General features: G+C 57.4%; 1 protein-coding gene across 5 annotated transcripts in view; it reads right to left on the minus strand.

Moving 5' to 3' along the window:
* Positions 1 to 1727: 1727 nt before the first annotated feature.
* AMPD2 (adenosine monophosphate deaminase 2) overlaps positions 1728 to 19624 on the minus strand; it is a 43542-nt gene continuing 25645 nt past the window's right edge. For all 5 annotated transcript variants that reach the window (XM_030561077.1, XM_030561078.1, XM_030561076.1 and 2 more), the window contains 13 exons: positions 13677 to 13863; positions 12912 to 13053; positions 11846 to 11935; positions 11320 to 11449; positions 10734 to 10928; positions 10062 to 10193; positions 9072 to 9235; positions 8337 to 8463; positions 7804 to 7967; positions 7253 to 7373; positions 6646 to 6819; positions 5095 to 5205; positions 1728 to 4403 (listed from right to left, as the gene is read on the minus strand). In XM_030561077.1, coding sequence (XP_030416937.1) covers positions 4188 to 4403; positions 5095 to 5205; positions 6646 to 6819; positions 7253 to 7373; positions 7804 to 7967; positions 8337 to 8463; positions 9072 to 9235; positions 10062 to 10193; positions 10734 to 10928; positions 11320 to 11449; positions 11846 to 11935; positions 12912 to 13053; positions 13677 to 13863 — 1953 coding nt within the window. In that variant the 3' untranslated portion in view covers positions 1728 to 4187. The remainder of the gene's footprint in view (positions 4404 to 5094; positions 5206 to 6645; positions 6820 to 7252; positions 7374 to 7803; positions 7968 to 8336; positions 8464 to 9071; positions 9236 to 10061; positions 10194 to 10733; positions 10929 to 11319; positions 11450 to 11845; positions 11936 to 12911; positions 13054 to 13676; positions 13864 to 19624) is intronic.

The following is a 19624-nucleotide window of genomic DNA, read 5'->3' on the forward strand; positions in this document are numbered from 1 at the left end:
AGCACAGTGCCCCCTAATGCTGGGCAGGAGGGCTGGGAGATGGGAGATGTGTAGGATACAGAGCACAGCGCCCCTAACACTGGGCAGGAGGGCTGGGAGATGGGGGACATGTAGGGTACAGAGCACAGTGCCCCCTAACGCCGGGCAGGAGGGCTGGGAGATGGGGGATGTGTAGGGTACAGAGCACAGCACCCCCTAACGCTGGACAGGAGGGCTGGGAGATGGGGGATGTGTAGGATACAGAGCACAGCGCCCCTAACACCGGGCAGGGGGGCTGGGAGATGGCGGGGCGTGTAGGGTACATAGCACAGAGCCTCTAACACCAGGCAGAGGGGCTGGGAGACAGGGGATGTGTAGGGTAAAGAGCACAGTGCCCCCTAACAGCAGGCAGGGGGGCTGACAGATGGAGCTGTAGGGTACTGAGCACAGTGCCTCTAACGCCTGGCAGGGGCCCTGGAAGCTGGGGGAATAGGCAGGATACAGAGCACAGCACCCCCTAATGCTGGGCAGGTCTGCCTGTGCTGTAATCCCAGCCTGGCACGGCAGCACAGACAGACCCTCGCAAGCCCCAGCTACACTAGGAAATGTTGCCCCCAGAAAAGAGCTGCCAGCAATGGCTTCCACCGGAGCCCTTCCTCTCCCAGCTCAGTCACACCCCTGAGCAGTGCTGCAATGACCAAAGGCCAAAGCAGTTTAGAGGGAGCCTGCACCAGAGTTAACAAACTGGGATTATGCCCCTTAAGGCTTGAAGGACTTGGAGTTTCATTTTCTCTTGCATGGTATCTTCCGAGAGCTGAAGGCTGGATGCGTCTGGCTTTGCTGGAGCCCTCAGACCTTTCCCCATCGCACAGACGCCACACAAGGGCCATACGCCTACTGTCTTGTGCTGTTTCCCTTTAACACCACTGCCGGGACATGGCTACTGATGGTGACTGTCAGCTGCAGGTGATCTTCGGACGGATCCTTTAGCTTCCCTACCTGAACTCTTCCTTAGGGTCAAAATCCACTAATTCACTGTGTCCTGCACATTAGAAAGAGGCAGGAGCCTGGTGCTTTCATCTTTAGTGCCTACCCTCCCCCGTTTGCTGCTCTCTCAGGGAAACCTCTGAGCTCTCCAAGAATCCCGCATGAGCATGAGCTGAACTGAGCAGAGCAGCGGGAGCTGGGACATCTGGGTGCCGCTGGCTCGGGCTGTGCCTGTTTTCTGATCTGTAAGATGAGAGGTATTAACCCATCCCACAGGCACTGGGCATTAATCTCAGGTCTGGAAGGCAACTGGGAGCCAGAGCCAGACCTTAGCATTATTAGTGATTCACAGCCCCTGCAGCCGCTTGCATGTAGAAATCAGCACAGTGATAAGCAGTGAAACCTGGGTCTGAAGGCAGCTCCCATGTCCCCACTCTGCTCAGGGAGTCACACACACCCCGGGAGTTTACTTAAATAGTTTGTATTTATTGATCATGCTCTTTTTTGACATGACACTGGAGAACAACGACCGTGCGTCAGCTGTTTCATCAAACGACGTGGTGACACCACAGGGTGCGTGGGAGGGTAAGATACAGCTGTAAGATACACAGAAATCAAAACTCTCTTGGTCTAGGCAGCACACAGGGGCGGCTCCAGGCCCCAGCACACCAAGCGTGTGCTTGGAGCGGCATGCCGCGGGGGGCGCTCTGCTGGTTGCCCTTCGGCGGCATGCCTGCGGAGGGTCCACTGGAGCTGCAGGACCGGCGAGCAGCAGAGTGCCCCCCGAGGCATGACGCCATGCTTGGGGCGGTGTAATATGTAGAGCCGCCCCTGGCAGCACAGACAGGCTCCAGCGAGGCAGGGTGAGTATGGCGGATAATAAACCCGGCCATTGGGCAGATGGTCCCCGCCCTCACTTCTTAGCTAGGATCTGCAGAGTCCCTCTGCTTTGGACCCTGCTTGCGGCTCTGATCCGCACTGCTCTGTGCACCAGCACTGGCCAAAGCCTGCAGTGCGGTGACGGCTCCTCAGAGCTTCCAGCACCATGACCCAGAGCTTCCAGCACCATGACCCCAGGTAAGGGGCACAGGGGCGGGACTAACATTGACAGAGAGCTCCTATCCCCTATAGACCAGCCCCATTGTGAGTGCTCTGGGACAGGGCCTGGGCCCCCCAAGACATTCGCTGTGCCCAGGGTGCCATCAGCTAGGCCATTGGCTAGGGTGTGGCTGCTGGAATTGACTGACAGCCACTCATGGGTCAGAGCAGGAGCAGCCTGCTGTGACCAGCGCTCTCGTGGGGAGGAGCAGGGGGACAGGAATGGACGGAGGAGGGGAGCACATCACCCATATGGGTCCAGGCAGTGATGATGACCAGAGTTAAGGGGAGAGGGAGCTGAGCTTTGCCCCAGCATGGTGGGCTGCTCCCAGGAGCCACTGTGAGACACCCTGATCTTTCACCATGGTAGTGAGATGGGCGTGGTGCCAGGGCTCCCTAGCTGTACTGGCTACATGGGAGCCGAATGCAAAGGGGAGACACAAGGGCACAGAGTCGAGGGGCCTGTTCCTAGGACAGGGTGGGCAGCACTGACCCAATCTGCTCCTGACAGCTCTGGCCCCTGACGCATACAGCCAGCTACTCCCCAGCAAAAGGGTCACCCCCAACCCGTAAAAATTTCACTTCAAGGGGACCTGTGGGGCTGAGCTCCTCGCTAACCTCAGCAGAGCAGGCAGGGCCTCCCTTCCCCACAGCTGTCACAGTGTGGGGGGCATATGGTCTGGATCCATTCCATGGGGGGCCAGAGATGGTTCCTCCCACGCCCCCTGGGACACTGGTAACATCCCTCTCCAGGAGGCTAGAACAAAGGTGGCAGGGGAGAAGCCCGTCAGATCCAGGACCCCTCTGGGTAAAGTCATGCGGACTTGGCCACAGAGCACTCTGCAAGCCCATATCCAGGCCCTGATGCACGGGAGCAGAGTGGGCGGGGAATGGGTGGCACAAATGGTGGCTAAGCAGGTGATGGGGACAGCCATGAAGAAGCGCATCGGGGAGGACAGTTCTGCAGTCCGACGTGCACAGACAAAATTCAGCACCAGGCACAGACAACTGGCGCCTCACTCCCTACTGCCGCCAGAGAGCTCCCGGGGTCTCCCAAGGGAACTGCCCCCGAGAGACTAGGCTGGCTGTGACTGCCCTGACTGGGCAGGTCCCAGGAGCTAGAGGGTTAATGAAGAAGCCCAGGGCCCTCCCTTGCCGCTGACAAAAATGCTCAGACTGACACCAGATGCATACAGATTTAAAAATACCTCTGCCCTGCTCCCTGGCCTTCCCCCCAATGCCAACCCAGGGCAGGACCCGCAGGCCGAGCACAAGCCCAAGCTGCTCACCTGGGTCTGAGGCTTCAGGCATCACAGTTTGAGGAATGTGGAGGGTGGATCCTCCTTTATATAAATAGTCCGTGGCCCAGGCAGCCCCATAGAGCACAGCTGTGTGGGGTAGGGGGCACGGCTGCAGCAGGCTGGAGTCCTGGGCAAGGGCAAAGCCCAGCTCTCAGCCGCCTGCCCTCATGGCTACAGAGACATCCAGCCACAGAACTCACTGGACTGACTATCTCAAGGCAACAGCACCAATCTCAAGGTGCTGAGAGTGGCACCTGCTCAGAGCACCATGCTCCAGCCATGCCCCCCACGCGTACCCCACCGAGAGGGGCGCCAGCCCCTCAATGCATACCAGAGCATGTGTGCTTTTGTGCTAGCACACTAGCGCCTCCAAGCCTCTCATCGAGCTTGTGCGGTTGCATGTCAACCCCCTTGTGTCTCTTCTCCCCATGGTGCCAGAATCCACGCTCCTGGCGTGTCACCCAACTCCCTCTGCACTAGTGCCCCCAAACGGCCCTGCAGACCCTCACGAGAGTCCAGCAGGAATTTAAAAAAAAAAAGAGGGCAGAACAAACAAACCCAAAAGAAAACTAACAACCCAAAGCAACCAACTAAAATGACCCCATCCTGTTCCCAAGGGCAGCCACTAAGGAAAGAGAATGAGACCCTTCTTCGGGGAAACACCAAGCAAAGGGGAATGCAGCGAACCCAACGCCAGGGAATGGACAGGATCCCCAGGGCCAGGAGCGCAGATGCTACGAAAGGCAGCAGGGGGTTCTCATGCGCCAGGCTAGCCCTCAGGGGGGAGATCGCCTGGAGGGGGAATGCCCAGACCAGCGTCCTTCACTGCATGCCCAGGCTGGAGCTCACGATCAGGGAGTCCTCTTCCTGGATGGTCTCCAGCTCTGCCGTCTGCACGGCCTGTGTGATGAGTGTCAGCTCCTGGCACAGCGTCTCAAAGCGGTAGCTCACCCGGATGTCCGGCACGTTGGTGCGTCTGATGTCGTTCCCCTCAGACCCTTCCTTCAGGTAATTGGGTCCCAGCCAGTAGCTCTTCACCTGGGAAAGAGGGTGGAGATGGATGGTCAGGAGGTCTCAGGATGGGACTTTCAGCCTGATGGATCACATGCTGGCTGGGAGTGGTGCCTTTACTCACTGCTGAAATGCAGCCACCTCTGGAGTGGGGAGCAGCAGTCATATAACAAAGTGCAGCAATGCTATGCAACAGTCACGGCTGGGGAGCGAACAAGACTCCCAACAGACAGGGGGGATTCATGGAGCAGGCATGGAATAGCCAGAGCTGGAATCTAGCCAACCCCCCATCCTCTGGACGATGTGCCAGAGGCTCTGTAACAGGCACTAAAGGTCCCAGCCTCTGCTTTGTGTCTTGCTTGAAAGGCAGTGCAGCTCTGGAAGCAGAAAGCCCCTGGCACCGCACTGCGGCACTGACTCTCACAGAAGCAGCGTGTGCCGCTCGACAGGACCTCCCCTCCAGCACCACAGTCCCCTCTGCGGCAGTGCAGGAGACAGGGCACGGGTGGAGTACAGAGCCAGCACCCCTATTGCCGGGCTGGGGGGCTGGAGATGGGAGGGATGTGTACGGTACAGAGGGGCGCCGGGCTGGGGGCAGGAACTTGCCGAGGTTCCTCAGCATGGCCTGCACAGTATTGAGCGGCCCAGGCTTTGAATGCGTGCTGGCCTCTCTGAGCAGAAGGGGGCCCTGCCAGGGGGAGGGGGACCCCGGAGTTACCTTGTGGGAGAAGCCGCTCATGAGCACGCTGTTGCGAGCGAGTTCGCACATGTCGCAGGAGCTGAGCTTCCACACCTGCGTGGCGATGCTGTACTCCTCCATCAGGGGCTCCTGCAATGGCACAGCCGCGTCAGACCGGTCCACGCTGCACCCCACCCAACAGCCAGCTCCCCGAAGCAGCCTCTTACCCCATACCCACCTCCAGCTGGACAGGAGAGAGCATGGGGGGGCTGCTGATCGCTGCGGCCAACAGCTGGCATGGCCGGCACCCTGGCATGCTTCCCCCACACTGCCCTGCCCTGCCAGAGTCCCCTCCAGGGCCTAGGGGCAGCAGCTCAGTCCCTGGCCTCTCTGCTGGGGCTAGTGGCCCAGTTAGCATCAGCGCTGACTGGGCCTGAAGGGGAAGCCACAATGCAGACGCTTCCCATGAGGGGGAAGCAGGAGGGCTCCTCGTACCCAAAGATGTGGTTGGTGAGCACAGCCGGTTCCAGGCGGGGAGAGTTCTGCACCCGCCTCCACCCCACACACCTCTCCCCAGGGGGCCTCGGTGCATGCATCTCCTGTTTGCACACACTGGGCGGCCTGTACAACTGAGCCCAGCGGCCAGGAGACTGTGGGGAGTCCTGACCCTGAATGAGTCCATAATGGAGGGGAAAGGGCAGCGATAGTCCCAGCTTCCCTGACATTTCACCTGCCGGGAATTGGCACTGGAGCCAGAGGAATCCCGGCCTGGGGACAGGGCACAGTCCCCCAGCTGGCTGGAGCTGGACTTGCTGCCAAAGGCAGGGCAGACAGAAATCTGGGAACAAGCAGGGGGCTGGGAGCAGCAGGATCAAAGCAAGCCCTGAGAGCAGCATCTCCCCCATCACAGCATAGGGAGTTGCTTGCAGCCAGGCCCCCTCCAGACTGACCAGGGCCTGAACCAAAACCCAGGTCAGCTCCCTACCTCTCCCCCAGCCTCAGGGGCACGGCCCAGTCTCTGCTCTCACTGCAGCTGCCTGCAGGAGTCCCTTAGCCCTGCAGCAGAAAGGTGCAATTTCACCAGCTGGGCTGGCTTACATTAAAGCAACATCGTTGGGGACCTCCGGCTTCCCCTTCAGCAGCTGCAACAAAACCTACACCCTGCTTTAAACACCCCAACCTTCCCAGTGCACGGCCCTGTCTGCAGGGTCAGCGCACGCCCAGGCCGGAGCCGGCAGAGAGCTGCGGGGTTCAGTCACCAGCACCACCACTGCTCTAAGACCCTCTGGCTCCTGACACAGAACAGGGGCCCCAGCCCATTCCTTGGCAGGAAGGATCTCCTCGCCTCTTTCACCCTAGCGATGAATCCTTGTGTCACAGCCTACAGGCTGGTCTCATGCCCCCAGCTACCACCCTGGGCCAACTAGACACATCCAGCTCTTTCCATCTTTCCCCAAAGGTCAGTGTCTTCCACCCCTGATCCCTGGCTGCTGCTCTCCTCCCAGTCCCGACTCAGGGCCCCTAGATGGCGCTTTGCAGAGCTGCCCGGGGCGGCTGGGGTCTCGGCCCTAGGCGCTGTGACTCGCTCACCTTGGTGAAGTGGAACTGCAGGGGGTCATCAGTGGAGAGTGAGACCATCAGGCCACGGGACAGATACTCGGGCAGTGGGTTGCGGTGGTAGCTCAGGAAGAGACTGTTGTTGCTGAGTGGGGACATGGCGATGCCGATCTGGGCTAGGTAGTAGAGGTACTGCAGCACGGGCGCCTGGCCAGGACGAGCCGGGAGACAGCGTGGTTAACAGGGAAGAGCAGCTCCCTTGAGACCCCAACTTTCCCCCGCCACCTCAGAGCCCCAGGATCAGACACCCCATGGTGCCTCGGTGCGCCCGTTGGCTATGAAACTCTCCCGCTGGCATGCTAGAATTCCAGTGCTGTCCCTCTGTCTTGGCACTTGTAGCACCCTAACCAAGCTAAGTTCTCTTAATGCGCCCATTACCATGGTATCCAGGCTCCCCACCAGCCAAGGGCCTTCCCCAAGACCTGCTATGATGGAGATGCTGCCATCTGTACCGGTAACATCATAGCCCCCTGCCTGCCCCTGTCCTGTGCTCCTCTAGTGCGTCAGGGTCACCGGTTGCGTGGTGCCCAACAAAACCAACTGCTGAGTTCCCCGTGCGCACAGCTCTCTGGGTTCTTACCTTGCGGAGCAGCAGCCCGTGCGAGATGTTCTCCGACAGCATGAAGGCTGACACCAGGTGGTGGATCGGGCCTGCCTCCCCGCAGTGAGGGCGCAGGACAAAGGTGTGGAAGCCCCTCTTCCTGCAGAGAGGTTGCCAAAGGCAGGTCAGCGACTGGCCACTGCCCGTGGTGGGCACGGACCCACAGCACGTGAGCCAGGGAGCCACGGGGGCAGGGGATGCCGGGAACTGCCGCCACCCAAACGCAACCACCAGGAGCGGGCTGTCCTGGATAGGGAATCCCCGGACAGACCCTGCACTCTAAAAGGTGTCCAATACCCTCCTGTGTAATGCCCCAGCCACAAGGGGGCACTCCACAGCCAAAATGGTGTAACAGATAGCCCCCTGGCAGGACACGAACAGCTGGATTAGCAATGTCCTCCATGGGTTCCTGCAACCTGCCCAGAATTTCCAGGTGACCCTCCCAGTGCCGTGGGGATGGGCCAGGCAGGGCGAGAGGGCTCCCTCTACCTGCACAGATGACTCCACCCCCATTCGGGGGGGTCTCCTACCTGCGAAGGTGGTTCAGCACCGTCATGTTGGCGTACATATAGTACAGGTAGTAAGAGTAGGGCGGATTGTCTTCCTCGACCCAGGTCCCGGGCAGGGGGCTGTCCTGGTTGAAGATGCGATGCTCTGGCTTGGATTCGTCGTCCACGCTGTCAAAGCCCTCCACCTGCCGTGGGGAGGGGAGTGTGAGAAGCTGGGGGAGGAGCGCATGGCTCGGGGCAGGCAGACCTTCCCAGGGCTCCTTCCCAAGGCACCCCCACTGGAGGCAGTACTGTCGCCTCCCGGGTGACTACAGACGCCACACCCCAGCTGGTAGAAGAGGGACTGACGCGCCCAGGCCAGGGGCAGGGCACCACAGAAGCAGGAGCCTGATGGATTTCAGATCTGGCATGTTACCCTCCCCGAGAAGGCTCCTGTCTCCCCACAGAAGCACTTGACTGTGCCACATACACGGGCCCGTGCTGGCCATTCCCTGCTTGCCCTGCTGCCCCCAGCCCAATCCAGCCCAGTCCTCAAGCCTGTGGGCGGCACGCACGTGCTCCAGGAAGAGGTGTAGCTCCGGGTGGCTCGCAGGATGGATGGTGGCTTCGAAGAGGGGTAGGAAAATATTCTCCAGCATCTCCTGAAAGTTGGCCAGCTGCTTCTTGGTGCGGTACACATCGCTGTGAGAGACAGAGAGGGCCCACCCCACCCCGAGGGCAGGCTCAGACTGGGACGCCTCCCCACCATGGCCAGCTTGGCAGCTGGCTTCTTGGGACCGGATCCTGCTCCTGACTTCAATGGGGTTAGTGCTGATTTACACAGGGCAGGGCATCAGGCCACTAGCCCTGGGCAAATGGTCGTAGGATTCCTCTAGACTCTGGAGCCTGATTCCTCTCCCTGTCTCACACTCAGTTGTCAGTTCCCTCCCTTCCAGGCTCCTTCATCCTGCTTTCTCCCCCCATCCCAGCCCTCCCTCTGCTGGGTTCACCGACCTCCTGGGCCCTGGAACCAGGCTTCCCAATGAGCCTGATGCCTGCCTGGAGATGCAGGATGGCTCCCCCTCCAGCTGGATCCCTTATCATTTGGGTCAGGACACTGCCCCACTAGGGAGCTTCTGAACTGTCCAGGTTTAGCCAAGCCCAGGCCCCAGAGCAGGGCTACTGCAATACAAAGAATCATCCTTGTCATCCTTGGCTGGAAGGGTCAGTCCCTAGCATGAAGCCCACATGATCAGCTCTGCCTGGAGGCCCCTCCTGCTGCTCCAGCCCTGCAGACAGAGAATACTCACAAGAGGCGTGGCACCTGCACCAGCCAGCGCACGTTGTTGGAGTGCACCTTGTGGCTCACGGCCCACTTGGCCAGCTTGTCCCACTCGTCCCGTGACCGGCCGTATATGGAGAGCCGCAGCTCTGCATTCTGATACTTGCTCTCCTCCAGGTCGGACATCACCTCCTGCAGAGAGGGTAACACGCACGTTTGCCATGGGAAGTGCCCTCGCAGCCAGTGGGCTGGCTTGGGAAATGCACGCCTTGGCTCGTGATACATGAGGAGACACACGCACATGCGACATGAGGAGACACACATGTCCGTGCACACCTCAGCTTGCAAAACAGCAATGCAAGAGCGTGCCTGGCCTTGCAATGTGGACATCTGCACATTTTGCTTCCCAAATCAAAGGCACATGTGTGGATGCTACAGTGATGTAAGACCCCCCCCTACATGCAGCTCATGAAACATGAGACTCTCCCCCCTACACACACACAAACAAGCCTCACTAGGGGAGACAGCCAGCCCCAAATCAGGCACATCCTATATGCCCCCCACCCTCCACGCCCTCACACATTTTCACCCCCAAGAGGTTCTCTTCTCTGGATGCCCCACCCCCTGCTCCCTCAAACAGTCTCTGCTTAGCTCTGTTTCCACCCTGAGACCCCCGTCTCTATGCTGCTGTTCCCCGACACCCGGCTTTGCAAACTTGTCAACAAGACTGAGCAGACCGGACACTAAATCCACTCACTGTTCACAAGTGGGATCAAGCAAGAGACAGATTTGAACAGTGAGCCGGTGCCAGGGAAGGAGGCACCATTGCCAGGCTGCACTAGCCCTTGGTGATCCTTCCCCCATGACAGAATTGCACTTTGGCTTCCTTCTCAGGCTGCCTGCTCAGGGGGGCTGGCAGGTGAAGGCGAGCGGGGCCGGTCTCCATAGCAGGATGGCAAAGGTGCCAGGGCCCAGGGGATGCCCCTCCTGGGAGCAAGGGCCCGGAGGCCGCTCTTACCTTGATGATGTGAGCGAAGTACTTCCCCGAGACCTGGTTGTCCGTCTTGATGAAGATCTCGCGCAGGATGGACTCCCCGATGGGGTTGTACTTGGTGTTGAACTTGTCAAAGCGGTGGAAGGTGTTACGGTCCTGCCGCCGAAGCAGAGGGACACGTCAGCGCACAGGCAGCCAGGAGAGGAGCACGTGCAATCCCATGCCCAGTGACCACACTGTCCCTCCCTGGCTCCCAGCACAGCAAGTCTGCAGAGACCCATCCTCTGAGTGCCCATCCCTTGGCAGGGGCGAGCATCCCCTGCCTCCAGCGCCTTCTCCCCCAGACCTGACATCATCTTCTCCCAAGGGGCCCTGGCTGCCCCGGTCTCACAGAGAGGATCCCATTCAGCTCAGTAAAGGCTGGAGCATCCTCTTGCCTCAGCCACAAGACGTCCCTGCAGGCCAGTGCTGGGACAGCGAAGGAGCTGGCCTGAGGAGGCATGGGGTGTGGGAGCCTCAGCTCAAGAGCCACGTCCCTTGGGGAGCACAGTGGGGCAGGTTCTACCCAGAATGGGTTTGCTTTCCTGTGCTGCACCTTTTCCCGACATTCCAGGTGGGAGCCACAGTACTGCCCAGAGCAAAAGAGGCCATTCCCAGAGGGCAGCAGAGCTGGAGCACCTCCCGAGGGCAGCGTACCGCATGGACGTCCAGTGTGTCCACACTAAGGTCGTAGGCTGTAAGGTTCATGGTCTCGAAGACCTCCTTCAGGGTCTGCTCCTTGCCCTTCTCCACGTGCACGATCTCGTCCAGGTGCTTCTTCATGGTGCGCTTGATGAAGCGCAGCAGGTGCTTCTGGTTCATGCAGGAGGAGGCGTGGATGTGCGTGTCCACCTGTGCGGGGGGAGGGACACACGTGACCAAGGCCCAGGGCCTAAGACCTCAGCCCTCCCACCAGTATGGGCTGGGAGCAGGAGCCCTTGACCACTAGGTTGGGACCCAAGCCGAGATCAGCAGGACCTGAAAGCCATCACTGCCTGATGGGTCTCAGTGGGGAGGTGCTCATGGCCCCAGCACAGCAGAGAGGACAGGAACTGACCGGGCCACAGGGGCTGATGCAGGCTGTCCCTGCAAGCTGGGAGGAGCTGGCAGTGCTGCTGGCCAAGCCCGGGGGACAGAGGACCTCCCTTCCTAGGGCAATCAGACCAGCGAGGAATTTGCTTGGCTGCATGGGATGATGCCTTTGGGAACACAGGGCTGGGGTGGGCTCCGGCCCTGATAGTACCTTGCGGATGTTGTAGAAGTCCCGGTGGGGGACCTTCTTCTGAGCCGCCAGCTCCTTCATCTCGTTGAGCAGGACGTGCATCTGGAACTTGGAGCTCAGGTACTGCAGCCGCCGGTAGCAGAAGGATTTTCTGGACAAGGGAACAGGTGATGGATCTGGGGTCTCTGTTCACAAGGCCCTGGGCCTAAACCCCCTTCACTGCAGGGCAGTGGTTGTCTAGTGGGTAGAGCAGTGGACTAGGACCCAGGAGTCCTGGGTTTGATCCCTGGCTCTACCCCTCTGGGGCCTTGGTGTTATTAACGGCAACTCTTGGGCTGGAGTCTGAAAAGAGGGCATCTTGTACCGCCTGCAGCCTGAGGCTGGACCAGTCCCATTCACACACGAGGCAGCCCTCGGTTCAGCTCTGCAGCTGTAACGGAGCAGCAGCCAGCCCGAAAGAGGGGCCAGGCAGCCTCATGGGTGGGAGCAGCTGCCTAAGCCGTGCAGCCCCAGGGGAGTGGGCAGGAAGGGAAGCTGCTTTGCTTACATGGGGCCATTGATGATCAAAGCCATCAAGACGTTCATGTCGGCGATGAACTCCTGTAGGTCGGGGTACAGCAGGTCCAGCTCTGTGCTCCTGCGGGAGGAGACGGCACAGGGCCGGTCACACCGACATGTCACACACAGTCATGGGGGCAGGGAAAGGGAGCAGCCCAGGGCAGGGCACCCAGCTGGCATGTGGGAGACCCAAAGTCAAGTCCCTGCTCCAGGAACTATTTACAAGGTGGCCAAGCTCCAGAGGAGAGAGAGAGAAAGCCCCACCTAGAGTACCCTATAGCTCCATGGCTAGGGCACTGCCCTGCAATTCAGATCTTTCACAAGGGCAGGGGAGTTAATCCAGTGCACAGGCCCCATTCACAGGGGTTGTTTCCAACCATCTCCCCAAACCCTCAAGCCATTTCAAATGGCAGTGTTATTTGTCACCTTCCCTCCCAACCCCCCTTGGGAGTGTTGCTGGAGGCTGTTAAGCAGCAGCTACACCCACCCCAGAGGTGGCTGCCCTTAGATGCTAAGTGAAGTGACAGTTCACAGGGCTCCCTGGGATCTTTCGATGCAATGTAATAAAAACCTTCTCTGAATAATATTATTCCTCCCAGGAGAGGCAGTGCCGCTCAGTGCTTAGAGCCCGGGCTGGGACCAGGGGCTGGGCTCTGTCCCTGGCTCTCTGTGTGACCTGAGGAAAGCCAGCCAGCCAGCCTTGCAGAAGTGGAGTGAATGAGAGGAAGAAACCCCAAAGAGATGGCCAGGAAAGGCCACCCTGCTGGCCCCAGGCTAGCCCCAGGAAGGCAGAAGGCAAAGGGCACCTGGTATCCAGATGCAAAAGGGGCACTGCACGTGCCACGCAATGCAGTGCCTCAGAGAGCCTGCTGGAAAGGGGCGGGATTGCCCACGGGCAGGGCTCTCATTCCATGTGCCCCAACGAGGCTGCTTCTCCAGTACAGACCTGCCTCCTTTCAGACCCCCCAGCCCTTGCTCCTCGCCTTGCCAAGCACACGGGTTACACCTGTGTTCATACCCGGAAGCCCTCCCACCTGTGCCTCCCCCTCCCTCACCTGTCCACGACATCGCGCTTGGTGTAGACGTGGATCACACCACTGACCATCCTGAGGCCGAAGCCCAGGTCGGCCGGCATGGCCTCAGGGAGGCAGGTCTCGTAGGGGTGCTGGTCTGTGAAGGGGGGGTGCACAGGAGCATCTGCAAACAGGAGGACCAGCAGCGCAGGGAGTGTTCATACTGGGTTGGGGTCTGGACAGCACCTAGTGCTAGCCTGGGACCAGGTCCCTCGTGGAGCTCCAGGGCAAGGCAAAGGCGGTGAGCCTGAGAGCAGGGCTCCCCAGTCCAGATATGTCACTCGCCTGCTCAATGCCACCCCCGCCCCCCAGGACTCCCTCCATCTCGCAATCCAGACTTTTGCCCCTTGCCCCCAGCAGGGACCCTCTTCCCTCAGGGCCCTTATCTGACTCCCCTCACAAATGTCCCCTCCGACCACCCCCTTTGAATGAACAGGGCAGGGGGAGCATGACCAGGATGTAAGTGCCAGTACGTGGGGAAGGGACGGGTCACCCAGTGAGCCAAAAGCTAGCTCGACATCCCCCGCCCCCCCGGGCAGGATTGTTCCAAGGGATGAGGCTTCTTCTCCTCTCCCCCACTCCCCCCAGGAGTCCATTCTGCAGCCTTATGGGAACTGAACCACAGAGCCCTGCTCAGGTCCCCACCAGCTCACCCTCTCCTAGCACCCATCGCGCTCCCACCCTGGGGCACCTCGGGGTTTAACCTGCCGCTTGTTGCTCCCCTGCCCACCGCAGCCCTGGCTTCACCTGCAGCCACAGGGGTCTCTGGGATCTCCTCATAGAACCGGGTCTCCAGCGGTTTCCCGGAAAGCTCCTCCAAGAAGCGGGCGGTGGTCTTGCAGAAGCTCTGCAGGGAGAGCCCCATGTACTTCTCCCGGATGAACAGTGCCTTCACCACGCTTTTGGCAGCATCCAGCAGGTCTGTGAAGGGCACCTGGAGGGCGAAGAGGAGACACGGGCTCTAGCCAGGGTCAGGCCCACGGCTTGGAACCAGCCTGGGCAGGTTTCCATGGATGAACATGCTCCATGCCCCAAACTGAGGTCTGGGAGGATCCATGCTATGGGGCATGCAGAAAGATGCGACTGTCAGCGCTTTAAGGGGCTAGAATAGGGCCTGGGTTTTCCCTAAGGGGAGGAGGGAAAATCTTGCTCATATGTAAAGGGTTAAAAAATGATCAGTAGGTTTGGGATCCGGAAGCAACTTTTCTTCAGTAATATCCTGCAGCAGCAAGTTCCGCAGGTTAACAATACATGGTGGATTTAAAATAATAATAGTTTTAACATAGTAAGAGTTTCATTCTTTTTAAATGTTACCTTTTCATTTCACTGCGCTCTCTCTCTCTCTCTCTCTCTCTCACACACACACACACGTTTTTCAGAGCTACCAGACCCAACCGGTCACCTCTTCATTTCCTATCTTAGGGTTTTCCTCAGCCACCCTAGACAGAAGCCATCAGCCTCTCTATTGCAGGAGTTGTGCTAGGATGCAGTGCCTCCCACTACCTGGGTCTCTTCCTTGGATGCTGGTGCAGAGCCAGCCCGAGAGGATGCACAGGGGGCTGTGGCCTGAAAATTAACTCTCTTCTTCGGGCCTCAACCAAGAAGATGAGAGGGGTCTAAGGATTCCCTAGAGGGGAGACTTGAGGGAAGAGAGGGCGCGTTCCCACATCCTCAGCTCCAATCACCATCTACCCTTCTCCTGTAGCAGGGGAGCCTGCTGGAGGGGTAAGACCAAAGCCTGTCTGGCCCAGGAGACATTAATCCCAGCCCTAGGCCAGCAGCAAGTGGGAGAGAGATGTGTGGGGGGAGCTCTATTCCCCTTCCCCAAGACTCCTCTCCACTCCTTGTATCATTGCAGCCTGCTGAGCACATATGCCCACTCCATCTCTGCTGCACGAGAGGATCTGTGTACAGACATATCCTCCTGAGAGTGTAACACACCCACACAGAGGGAAACCCTCTGCTGTATCTATCGCTGACTGGGGAGTCATCTGGACGGGCACCAGGAATCTTGTGAACGAGCAGGAAGGCGTGTGGCTGAGGCTGCAACAGCAACGCTGCCTTGGCAGTTTAACGTCCCCATCGTGGATGTGTGTACAAGTTAGTAATCTCCCACACAGAGAGCGTATACGTTACAAACGCACTGCCGGACAGACGTGCGAGCTCCCACGCTGAGAGCGTACATGTTACAGATCCAGTGCCGGGTGCCGTTTGATCTCCCACATAGAGAGAGTGCACGTTATAGACGCACTGCAGGGTGCCGGGCAATCTCCCATGCAGACAGCATACAGGTTATAGACACGCTGCCGAGTGCCATGTGATCTCCCATGCAGAAAGCGTACACGTTACAGATGCGCTGCCGGGCGTGTGTGCAAGCTCCCACGCAGAGAATGTACATGTTATAGACATGCTGCCAGGCGCCAGGCGATCTCCCACGCAGAGCGCGTACACATTACAGATGGGCTGCCAGGTGGGCGGCCGATCTCCCACGCAGAGAGCGTACATGTTATAGACAAGATGCCGGGCACCTTGTGATCTCCCACGCAGAGAGCGTACACGTTACAGACACGCTGTTGGGTGCCGGGTGATCTTCCACGCAGAGAGCATACATGTTATAGACGCACTGCTGGACAGCCGCGCGAGCTCTCACGTTGAGAGCGTACATGTTACAGATCCAATGCTAGGTGCCTTGTGATCTCCCACACAGAGAGAGTACACGTTATAGATGCACTGCCGGGCGCCGGGCAATCTCCCACGCAGAGAGCATACAGGTTATAGACACGCTGCCGGGTGCCATGTGATCTCCCACGCAGAGAGCGTACATGTTACAGATGCACTGCCGGGTATGTGTGCAAGCTCCCACGCAGAAAGTGTACATGTTACAGACGCGCTGCCAGGCGGGCGGCCGATCTCCCACGCAGAGAGCGTACACGTTATAGACACGATGCTGGGTACCGTGTGATCTCCCACACTGACAGCGTACATGTTACAGACGCGCTGCCGGGTGATCTCCCAGGCAGAGAGCGTACATGTTACAGATGCGCTGCCTGGTGGGTGGGCGATCTTCCACGCAGAGAGCGTACATGTTACAGACATGCTGCCAGGCAGGTGATCTCCCACGCAGAGAGGGTACACGTTACAGATGTGCTGCCAGGCAGGCGTGCGATTTCCCATGCAGAGACTGTGTACATTATAGACGTGCTGCCACGAGATGTTCTGGCCCTTGGGGCTTTGCAGACTCTCTCTGGATGCTCTAACTTCCCATCTGTGGTCCTTTTCAGCTTGCTGTCCATGTTTTCTGCCTGGCACATTCAGAGGCAGATCGAGCCAACAGCCAACAAGGTAAAGGTGATGGGAGATAAGGAATTAGAGGATCAGGAAGAGAAACAGGAATCACGCAGCCCTGGAGGACGCTGAGTAGCGGAGGACTGTATTGGCTACACAAATCACAACACAGTACATTGCTCTTTTCTACTCATGGATCATAACATGCTTTTCCAGGATTAGTACATTGAGCCTTGCAGGGGAGAAGAGGGAAAAGGACTAGAGAAAGGCCGAGGCAATAGGCCCATTTCCTGGAGCGTACCATTGCAAAGGCTCTTAGGGTCCATCTACACAGTAAGCAGTGAGTCTCAGAGCTCAGGTCCACAGGCTTGGGTCCACGGAGTTCACACTCCAGTGATAAAATTAGCTGTGTAGACATTCAGGTTGGCACTCAGGCTCTGAAACCCACCCCCCTTCCTAGGCTTCAGAGCCCAAATCTCTATCCAGCTGCTTTAGGGTCATAGCGTGGGCCCGACGAACCCCGCTGACCATGGCTCTAAGACACACTGGCACAGGCTGCTGCTCGCCATGTAAACGCAACCTAAGACCACAGGACGGCCTGGCCTGGCGAGCTCCTGTTACTAGTGTGTGCACAAGCACACGCATAGGATCTGATCCAAAGCCCATGGAAATTATAGGCTCCCGGGTCCAGATCCCCAAAGGTATTTAGGCATCTGATTCCCATTGGGGAGTTACCTAAACTCCTCTGAGGATCCAGGCCCTGCTGACTCCAGTGGGTGTCAGAACAGGCTCACAGTGGGCTGGGTTTCTAGAGACATTGTCCAGAAGAAAATCATGGCCAGATCCTGAGCTGGTGGTCAGTCAGTGGAGCGACATCAATTTCCACCAGTGGAGAAGCTGGCCCCTCATATTTTAAAACTTCCTCTTGCTCCTAACAATACTTTATAGAGGATTCAGCCGTCACTTGCTTATTTACATTTGCTATCAGTTTTCTCTTTGCATTTCCCTTCCTAGATTAATCAGGTTTGCTCTCTGATCCCCATGGGTTGTAGTCAGGTGCCCTGTCCTGCCTGCGATAGGTTAAATTATGGACAAATAACCCCTCACCTTTAAATACAGGAACACATCCAATCGAGAGCAGGTTTGGTAAAACCCATTACAGCGGGGGCCAGGTCCCTTTCCGCAATACTAAAGGCTAATAAAGGAGCACTGGATTCTACCAGCCATGTGATGGAAGCAACTGGCACCGTACAGGCCAGAACTCCTTAGCCAAATCACACTGCTGCACAGCAATATGCCGCGGACGGGAAGATGCTCGGAGGGTGGGTACCCATTGCTATTTCGGCAAGGGGAACTGTGCTAGGAACTACTTTTAGATGTCACCTTGATCCAGTGGGAAAGGGGACAGGGAGAGAGACGAACGGGCCACATCCTCCACTGATGTAAACTAGCATCACTCTGTTAATTCCAATGGGGCTGTGCCACCGCTGCCACCATGTCAGGGTCTCTTTGAACTTTAGCGTCCAGAAATTGGGGACCTGCATGTCCCTTCAAAGCTTAATTCCTAGCTTAGATCTTGTAGTGCTGCCACCAACCAAAATATAGTGTTTGGTACACTCCTTGTCCCCCCAAAACCTTCCCTGGGGAGACCAAGACCCAAACCCCCTGGGTCTTAAAACAAGGGGAAATAAACCATTCCCCTTCCTGGGTTACCCTGAGAGATACTGTGATTCAAACTCCTTGAATCTTAAAACAGAGAGGAAATTCACCTTCCCCCACCACCCTCCTCCTTTCCCCCACCAATCCCTGGTGAGTTCAGACCCAGTTCCCTTGGGTCTTAAACAAGGACAAAATCAATCAGGTTCTTAAAAAGAAAAACTTTTAATTAAAGAAAGAAAAAGTAAAAATGATCTCTGTAAAATCAAGATGGAAAATGTTTACAAGGTCTCAGCTTTACATAGACCAGAGGGACTCCTTCTTCACTAGCAGAAGATACATGTTACAGCAAACAGAGGTAAAATCCTTGCAGCAAAACACACATTTGCAAATAAAGAAAACAAACATAAATCTAATCCGCTTTCTATCTATTACTTACTATCTTGAACCTGAGAGACTGCTTCAGTAAGATTGGAGAAATCTGGTTGCACTTCTGGCTTCTCTTAATCCCAAGAGAGAACAAAGAACAACCCAAAAAGCACAAACAAAAACTTCCCTCCACCAAGATTTGAAAGTATCTTGTCCCCCGATTGGTCCTCTGGTCAGGTGTCAGCCAGGTTCACTGAGCTTGTTAACTCTTTACAGGTAAAAGAGACATTAACCCTTAACTATCTGTTTATGACAACTCTGTTGATTCCAATGGGGCTGTGCCAATTTACACCAGCTGGGGATGTGGCCCAGGGATTGGCGGCCCCGAATGGAGTTCAAGAGGATCCCACGAGGATCTCACTGGATCCTGCTGGTTCTGGAGAGGGGAGGGCCAGCCCCTGGCTCAGGTACTCAGGGGCAGATGTGCTGCCCATCACCCAAGACAAGGGGATTTGGGGATAGATGTGTGGCCCAGCCCTCAAGACCGGGTGCAGCGAGGTGCCAGGTGACATGGGCAGAGGTGTCTCAGGGCATGTCCATACCACAAGAGAAGGTGTCATTGTGGCACGAGCCGGCATACCTGCACCAGCTGTATTAATGCTAACAGCGCAGCGAGGACGTGGTGGTGCGGGCCAGTCACCTGTAAAAGCCCATCACAGACTCAGGGGATGTACTCGGGTTGCTAGCCCGTGTCAGGGTCTGTGCTGTTGGGTCTTCATTGTTATTGTTACCCACGCTAGATCACAGGTGTGGTCAGACCTTCACCTGCAGCACAGACGTACCTCAGAGAGGGTAGGGGGACTGGCAGGCTCAGGGAAACCAGAGAATGCAACACAGGGGGTGTCAGTTCCAATCCCACCCCAGGTCCCTGCAGCCAGCCAATCCCTGTCACAAGGAGCCTTTCCCCTCTAAGGAGCACTGGCTCTGGTCCAGCCCCAAGTCATAGAATCACAGAATCTCAGGACCAATCCTCAACTAAATCATCCCAGCCAGGGCTTTGTCAAGCCTGACCTTAAAAACCTCTAAGGAAGGAGATTCCACCACCTCCCTAGGTAACCCATTCCAGTGCTTCACCACCCTCGTAGTGAAAAATATTTTCCCTAGTACACCTCTACCCCGATATAACGCCACCCGATATAACACAAATTAGGATATAACGTGGTAAAGCTGCGCTCCGGGGGGGTGGGGTTGTGCACTCCGGCGGATCAAATCAAGTTCGATATAATGCAGTTTCACTTATAACACAGTAAGATTTTTTAGCTCCCGAGGACAGCGTTATATCAAGGTAGAGGTGTATCCAACCTAAACCTCCCCCACTGCAACTT

Source organism: Gopherus evgoodei, chromosome 4, assembly GCF_007399415.2.
Source record: "Gopherus evgoodei ecotype Sinaloan lineage chromosome 4, rGopEvg1_v1.p, whole genome shotgun sequence".
NCBI lineage: Eukaryota > Metazoa > Chordata > Testudines > Testudinidae > Gopherus > Gopherus evgoodei.